At 38.2% G+C, this 8,889-nt stretch overlaps 1 protein-coding gene across 1 annotated transcript; it reads left to right on the forward strand.

Moving 5' to 3' along the window:
• The first annotated feature begins 1,799 nt into the window (after positions 1-1,799).
• On the forward strand, positions 1,800-6,647 carry TIM50 (Haloacid dehalogenase-like hydrolase (HAD) superfamily protein). The gene is made up of 11 exons (XM_087336206.1): positions 1,800-2,154; positions 2,419-2,510; positions 3,307-3,343; positions 3,430-3,491; positions 3,597-3,710; positions 3,801-3,905; positions 3,989-4,087; positions 5,601-5,757; positions 5,852-5,954; positions 6,114-6,213; positions 6,315-6,647. The coding sequence occupies exons 1-10, from the start codon at positions 1,815-1,817 to the stop codon at positions 6,166-6,168; spliced, it is 1,164 nt and encodes a 387-aa protein (XP_087192332.1). The 5' UTR covers positions 1,800-1,814; the 3' UTR covers positions 6,169-6,213; positions 6,315-6,647.
• The last annotated feature ends 2,242 nt before the right edge of the window (positions 6,648-8,889 follow it).

The following is an 8,889-nucleotide window of genomic DNA, read 5'->3' on the forward strand; positions in this document are numbered from 1 at the left end:
GTCTCCATACATCCGAATGGATTAGGTCGAGTTTGTTACAACTCCGGTTTCATTCGGTGGGGAATGGAAGCCGGTGTTGCTTCCCGAGTTAGCATGCTTCACAAATTTCAGCCTTCCTGCCACTGAATTTCGGCAATCCAAACACAACTTGTTTCGATTACATGTATTGAAGCCTCCGGTAGTTGACGTGGCTGATCCGCTTGTGCACAGGTCGATGTCTGACTCGACCTTCTACCCTTTGGCAAACATGGTGGTGCCAATGTCATTGGTGTTGAGGATGAACATCCTCCCTTCTCTACGCCCTTGCGCAATTATCCGGCCTTCTTCCTTGATGAAGCACCCTAGGTGCGTAAACTGCACATGCATCCCCTGGTCGACGATTTGTCCAACTGACACCAGGTTCTTTGTGATAGTCAAGATGTGTAGTACGTTCATCAACTTCCCCTTTTGTCCGACATGGCTTAAAGGGACTTCTCTGACATGCACAATCGGGTGAGGGGTGTCATCTCCGGTTTCAACAATCCCTGGTTGTTCAAGCTTCTCCAAAAAAGAGAACCACTCTTCATGGCTCGTCATGTGGTTGGACGCTCCGGAATCAATGTACCATACTTCCTCCGATTTGGAAGTAGTCTTCTTCCTCGAGTTAGCCTTGTGCTTCATCACGAATGTTGGCCCTTTTCCGGTCTTCTCGGTTCTGGATCCTTCTGATCCTTCTGTGTAGTGCGAGCTTTGCCGGATCTGGATTTGTCCGGATCAGCGTGCTTCTTCCAGCACTTGCTTTCCCTGTGACCCTTTTTGCCAAAGTACCAGCATTTCGTGTCGGCTTTTCCTTGTCGGCTTCCGGCGCCGCTTTGACTCCCCGTGCTTGTGGAGGGTCCGGAATTGCTGTTGGCACCATCTCTATGCCTTCAGTTCTGCTCTTGCCGGCCGCCTCTATTGCGTGCCAACCCACCTCGTTCATCACGTCGATAGAGACTGTATAAGAGGGGTGAGCGTTTACGTCGAACTAGTCATTGCTTCCCAATTTAACAATAATCAAAACTAGCCTATTTTTAGAAGCTTTGAGTTCCTCGACATTTAATGTTTGGGATCGGCTAAAGGTGTTGAGAAACATAATGGGATGCACTCTCGGACCCCCCTGATCCCAACGCTTTATTGTATTGGAACGACCTACTCTTCTCTTATGGAGATCGTGGAAATTCCTTTTGGGGGGATTCTAGGTGGCATGCCATCAACCACCGATTTGTAACAAATCTTCTTTCTAGACCGTTTTCTTGGCATGTGTGGGACGTTTTTAAGAAGAGGATCAAACTTGCACCTTTGACCAGCAATCAATTCCATATGGGGCGTGATCCCTAGTTGGTAAATTTTTTTTATTTTTTTTCTTTCAATCATCTCACGGTCACCAGCATCACCGCTCAAAACAAAATTTTCTCATTGTTCGGCGCATCGTGATACATATATATGGATGGATGACATTTTACCGGAGGTGCAACAGGGGTTTGTTTGCATGCATGCGTCTCGAGAGAGGGCATATAGAGACAAAGACCTGAGAAGAAGCAACAAAAAGAAGAAGAAGAAGAAGAAGAAGAAGAAGAAGAGGCCCGGCACAGGCTCCTGTCCTTTCGATTTGTCCGGACGAATGTGAAACGGATATTGGAAACCTGCGCCTCTCTCTCTCTCTCTCTCTCTGTCTGTGTCTGTGTCTGTGACTGTTTGGGGGGGGGTTTAGGGTCTTCTTCTTCTTCTTCCTTCTTCTTCTCTTTCTGTCTCTTGCTTCTCCTGATTCTGCTTTCCCTGCAGAGAAAGCAACCATGGCGTACTCCCCGCGAGGATTGCGACACCTCTGTTGTACCTCGGCTTCCCGTATATCCCTCCGTTCCAGGCCCCTCTCTTCTTCCCCGCCCCTCCACGGCGAGCCTATCCCTGCTGAGACCAACAAACAACCAGCACAGCAACACAATAACCCTCCCGTTTCGCAAGACGAGCTTCTCCATTCTCAACAGATCCCCTCCGATTCCGCCCTTAGCGACGACTTCATTCCTCTGGAAGATGAATCCTCCCCTAAACAGAGAGGCTTCTGGACTGCCGCTAAAGCTCTCTTCGCTGGCTCTCTTGTAGCAGGAACCGTAGCTTCTGCTTACGTTTCTTATGGTTAGAATCTCTCGACTACTTTTGTTCTTCTTGGTCAACTGAGGTTTTCAGCAAGCTCTGCCTCATGTGGTTTAATGATTAGTGTATTCTTGTTTTCTCTCTTTGTTTGAGGACTGATTATTCAGTTCAGATCTTGTTTCGATCAAGAATTCTCTTATGAGACGATTTTTGTCTTCTATTGCTACGTTTTTGCTAGTGTTATTTTGTTAGTGGATACAGTAAGCTTTGTGTAATGAGAGTTTTTACTGTGCCGTGTTTCTTTAGCCTATACATTTGATGAGGTCAGCAAGAAAGTCTCTGATATGAGGAAGACATCAGTGGAATCCAGCCGAGTTGAAGATGATAGTCTGTTGCAGGTGCTTTTCTTTTGCGTTCATAACTTCATCTGTAACACTACTAATGGCATGCCAATCATTTAATTTTCCTAGCTTCTGAGCATGGAATATGTAATGTTGTATTCATGGGGGCATGGGGAAGTAACATAGTATCTTTCTTGGAATATTGCGATGCTTATAACATGACATGTCACACAGATGACAAGAGGTAGACGTCTCATTCTCACCGCAAAAAATGATGCAATTATTTCACAAGTGTGACTCAATTTATAGTTGAGGACAAGGTTTCAGATCACCTTATTTTCCTCCATTGCTTTTGGTATCATCCTGATTATGTCAATTAGGCCTTGCCAATTGTTTCAGATCACATTCTAGTCCTTAGATTTGAAATTTGAAGCAAGTCCTTAGATTTAAACATCTAGTCTGGTTATGTTGAGTGATAACGTTCTATTGTAGTTGTAACCTTGAAGTTTGAAATAGAAGTCCATGGTTCAACGTACGATCTATTCCAATTGCTAACCTTGTTTTATTATTTTGATTATATGGAAGCAATAGTCTTTGCTCTAATTGAGAGCATTGCCATACACTTACTTTCCATTTTGGACACAGAAGCAAGTCAATAGTTTTAAAATCTTTGAACTTTAGCATATTCTCCCCATTTTGTATATTTTGGACATATAATCTGTTATAATTTTAATTCGTTTAGTTCTCATTATATATTTTGTTAATTGGAATTTAAAAATTTTCATCAGCTTTGTTGGTGGAATATTTGTACTTGGTTTGAATCAATAATAAATTGTGATTGTTTACCATGTAGAGAATTCAAAGTGTGTTGTACTCAACAAGTATGAAAGGTATGAGTCATTTCACACACATACATACATACATGCATACAGCCAACAAAATTCAGAGTTTGACCATGGATCCTTTTTTGGTGCAGCTGCTGTTGGTGTTGCTGAGCTATATTTAGAGGCCCGAAGGTCAATTGAAGACCAAGTTAAGGTTAGTTGGTAATAAATTCGTGATCCATTCTGCTTCCTTGAATAAATGGTTGCACCTACAAAGTGAAGTGGAATATTTCTTTCAACTTATTTATTTTTCTCCTAGGGTTTTGCAGCACCAGCATCTGACAAGCTTTTACCCGATCTCCTTCCTCAAGAAAGACATGTCTTTACTTTGGTTTTAGATCTGAACGAGACATTAGTGTATTCAGATTGGACAGTATGTGCTCTTTAACAAAGTCTAAAAAAATGTCGTTACAGTTCTAGCGTTTAAAGTGGAGGTCGTCTAATCAGACTAAAGGTTTTGTAGAGGGATCGGGGATGGCGGACATTCAAGCGACCTGGAGCAGAAGCTTTTCTTGAACATCTTGCCCAATATTATGAGTTAGTGGTATACACAGATCAATTACCTTTTGTAAGTTTCTCAATATCTCTGCAAATGTATTTTCCCCAAATTGCTCTAGAAATGCACTGAATGCATTTGTTTGTGCAATGTAGACTGTTGATCCGATACTAGAGAAGTTAGATCAGAAAGGGTGCATTCGGTATCGTCTTGCGCGTGAAGCAACTCAATATGTTAATGGAAAGCACTATAAAGTAAGCTTTGTTTTGGACTATTTTTTTCTTGTTGTATACACACATCATGCAAATAACTCGTGTAATAATTGATTGTGATGTATGCATACAAAATACTGTTGCTACATTATACAAGAAAATTAGTATAAGCAACTGGTGGTTGACATCTACAAACTTTGGATTGCGGTTATGCAGTTTTAATTCAAGGCAACTTCTGACTTCGTCATTTCTGTTTAGCATAATTATAAGAACTTTATGCTTACACCTAATGCCTAAGAAGTATTTAGCATCTGGTTGTCTGAAACTGGCTAGAATGTCTTTGAGGGGGTGATTAGCTCATGGAGTAAAGATTAGCTTTCAGCCAATTTATCTTATGAGACTTTAGTCCAGCAAAAAGAGATTACAAGTTGAGAATGTTTGATATAACAAACGAATTGCACCTGAAGTTTGGTGTCCCTGATGGTATGTTTCTATATTGTTTGTAGAGGACAAAAGGTCAAGCTTATCATCAAGCTGATAAGCAAGAACAACTGCTCTATAACCCTGTTGAAATTTTGATTTTACAGGAAACCCAATGTTATGAAAACACAAAATTCTATATTTATTAAATTTTGCAGATCGTAGTTCATCAAACTCTAATTTCTATACTCTATAGTTCTGTGCACTAGGTTTAAATACAATATCTCAAATGACCATTTGATAGTGAGATGGAGAGAGAACTACTGTGCAAAGTTTTAGGAATCTCATTGGGCTCTATGAATTCTGCATGTCATAGTTTTGAAAACCCTAATTTCTTCTGATTTTGCGTTGAATGACCGTTTGAGAGAGAGAGGAGAGAAGATTAACGTCCCCAATCTTACAGAAATAGACGTTAGTCCCTGTGAACGATCTTCTTTATGCTATAAAATCTAAAATAGTAAGCCGAAAGGTTGCCATTCACATATTAGTATCGTGAAATGTTTAGTAAAGTGATCATCTTTTGAGTGTTAATGCGAATACAGCTGCTAGTAATGTTAACATATTATTACTCTCTCCGAAATGCAAACATACTTATTCCATAATTTAACTCCACAATCACCTGTCAAGATATTGATCAAACAAAACTTGGATGCTTATTTGACACAATTGTGGAATACATAGACCTATTTATCTTAAGGGATTCAAACACATAAATCTAAACACAAGCAATTATCTTAATTCTCTGGATGTCACATAAACAATATCTCAAAAGAAATTACATTGCATGATCTATGTCCATTATCATAGTGTCTGTCGTGTCAATACCTACCTGGGCACCAAGTTTTGGAGTGTCTGTTGTGTCAAAATTTTTCATCTCTTAAATCCAACTTGTTTGCTGAATTAAGGTTGATAGTTAATAATTGGGTGAGAGTTAATCTTCTTTTTTAGTTAGTCACGGTCCTCAAAGATGTTTAGGCCCATTCCACTGTCTTCTTCTTGTATATACTCTCAAGTGACTAGTTTATTTGGCGAGGTTTTCATCTCTTTTTTATTTTCTTATGTTCTCTTCTCACAGGATTTGTCGAAACTCAATCGAGATCCTACACGGGTTATGTTTCTTAGTGCCCATGCAAAGGAGACATGTCTTCAACCTGAGAATGCGGTGGTTGTAAAACCATGGAAACTAGAATCAGATGACACTACTCTTTTGGATCTCCTCCCATTTTTTGAATGTAAATTTTTTTGATTTAATGTGTTATATATTGATCTCGTAATGTCGTTCATCATGGTTTTTCATTCTCATCTTATGATCATGACAATCTGCAGATGTTGCACGTTATCGCCCAGCAGACATTCGACCTGTACTAGCCTCTTATGATGGTCATGACATACCATCTGAATTTTTGGCAAGAACAAAAGATTATCAAAGGCAAGAACAACATTGTCGTCGCATTTATGAAGTTTACTTTTTGTTTTTGTTTACAAACCAAACTAGGAACGACTTGTAAATCATTACATTTGTAAAGTGTTGTCAGATTCTTATTAAGTTTACAAACTTGGAATGTTTTTTAACTTTTTGAAACTTCAGGAAAATGCGGGAAGTCAAGTCTCAGAATCCCTTCTTCAGGAGTTCAAGGAACTAGCAAGTTATATATCTGTAGATGTTCGGATGGCTGGATTCTTTGAAGGTATTCCTAGCTTGACAATTTTGTTTGTAGATTCAGGCAAAACGAGTTTTATAAATATGGTCGGATGCTTTCTGGGACTTATTATGCTAATATTGGCTCAGGACTTGAAAGTGCATGTTTCCCAAGCATATACTTCTGTCATATGGATGATCAAAATAAAACCCGAATGGCAAGGAAGACATGAAATGCAACAAGTTTATGCATTTGTTTTTATAAGATCTTCTTCAGAGAAGACAGAACAAAGTTTTGGTTGGGGCTGAAGAATTGAGGCTCATTGGTAATGGAGCCTGCTCTATACTTTGATTTGAGATTGGGCTTATTAGATATATATAGGTAATCTTCACCAATACTCCTTTTGAACGTAATATAGAGTTTTATGAGAAATGATTCTTGTAATTTTTGTGCACTTTATAAAAGATTCTCAATTTTGAATATTTCAAGCCAAGGTATAGAGTAAGCTGTGATTGAGTGTGGTTTTATCTTGGTTTGAAGTGGACATGTCCAGAACAGAAAGATGAGTTAAAATTGACACCACATCTGGAAATGATTTGACTTCACCTTATTTTAGTTGAGCATAAAATAATAACTTTTTGCAACATTTTTTTGTTGTTGGATGCTTTCAATTTTACTTATGTGGGGTTCTCAGTAAGGAGATTACAACCTAATCTGTTGATAAAATTATTGGGCATTACTTGATAGTACTTGTGAATAAGTATTTTTAGGGATCTAGGAGTTTCCTCTAGCTTATACTCGAGATTACATAGACATTTTCAGGATATCATTAAATAGAATATTAGATGTGCTATGCATACATTGATGTAGGAATAGTGGTATAAGAATGTTCTGTGTGAAGGTTACAAATATATGATGTTAACTATTTGCATATTAGTCAAATATTAGCCTACACTTTGCTATTTCAATTGGGACAACCTTGGTGTACATCTACATCAACCTTTCTTGCTATCGATTTCTCCTGTCATGAAAGGAAAATACTTTATTCATACCTCAAACCTATGGTCCAACTATTTGTGGCCTATTGGAGAGTATTCATTTTGCTAGGTTTTGCTTTGGGGTGAAGGGGATAGTTTCCTCAAGTCTCATGAACTTCCTTGAGATGTATGCAATTGTTCTAATATCTTGTATGAGTATTGCACCAATAGTTCCTCCACTAGCATTCCTGATTACTACAAAAAGTCTTGTTTTACATGGAATGTTGGCTTACTCTACATATAGCTTATGTTTGATTACCTTATCAAATATATAATGTAATTTTCATGTTCCTCTTCATCTCTTGAATAACCAAAATACCATCAACGAACTAACAAAAACATGTTGGACCATTTGTTGACCAAAGGACATTATGCGAAATCTACAATGTTCATATCTTGTGTTAAATGTTGTCTTCTCTAACTCTTATTCAATGGTAACAAGACTTGTTCAAATAACTCATCGACTTGTGGATTTATATATTTGTTCTTGATCATACATTGGTTAGGGGCTCAATAATCTATGCATGCGTAAGATTTCATCCTTCTTTTGGAATAGCATGAGTTTGCTTGGGGGGAAGTACTTGTCCTAATGTAACCCTAGTCAATGACTAACTTCAATTGTTCTTTGAGTTCAAGTGGATCTAGGGCAAACATCTTATTGGTAGATTTAGCCAAGGGTTGTGTTCAAGGTGCCAAATTAATTTCATGGTCAACAACCTTGATGGTGGTAATTGGGTAAGCTCTTTTGGGAATTAATCACTTAGGTTCCTTTACTTACGCTTTCTTCTTATGTACTTGCATATATTAAACCTAAGGGTAGCCTTTATACTTTTCATGAATTTATTTTCTTTAACTATATTAATTATTTACCTTCCCATGGTTCCATCTACAAAATACTCAATTATCATACGTGTCTAAAAAGAAAATAGATCCTACGTACAATTTGTATGGGTAATATTTGGCAACAATTAATCCATTCCTAATATAGGATCAATTTATCTAAATGTGACAAAGTTATTTGGGTTAATCCACCTCCTAATATGATAGAACAATCATCTCTATTTCAAGGGAGTAGACTATCCTATCATAAGTTAACTTCACCCTCATTAATTTTTGGGTTAATCGAGGGCATAGATTAGGAGTTTACACAATTACGTGATATGAATGGATGAGTTGGTTACCGGTGTATTTCTTGAGCACTTGATAATTGATGTTTATTCGCACGTATGATGGCTTTTGATAACAACATTAAGAGTTCCATCTTTGATTTATTGGACTCTTTATGTAATAGTTTGATTAGCTCTTTCACTATGTTCACCCCAACTTCCACATGAGCCTACATTGCCCCCCCCCCCCCCCCCCCAAACCCTCAATGAAGTATTTTACAAATTATGTTTAATTTTGTTGGGCACATGTCAAAGAAGTTTTCTGAGTTCCATGCAATAACCCACTACCATCCTCCCATTCCTTTGGCAATTGTAATATGCATTATATTTTTCTCTTCCCCAATGAATGTGTATGATTTCTTTCATAGTAACTCTGTATCCCTTTCCAATAAATATAGTCCTCTTCCTAGCCATTGGTGTGGCAATAGGCTTCCCACCAAGTAGAATAGTATCTAACATTTTGAGGAGAGTTAGAATCACTTTATCCTTCTCGTTATGTTTAACAATTTGAAAGTACTTGT

Source organism: Azolla caroliniana, unplaced genomic scaffold (assembly GCF_043228905.1).
Source record: "Azolla caroliniana isolate FFs.n. ecotype wild unplaced genomic scaffold, voAzoCaro1.0.p SCAF_21, whole genome shotgun sequence".
Classification (NCBI taxonomy): domain Eukaryota; kingdom Viridiplantae; phylum Streptophyta; class Polypodiopsida; order Salviniales; family Salviniaceae; genus Azolla; species Azolla caroliniana.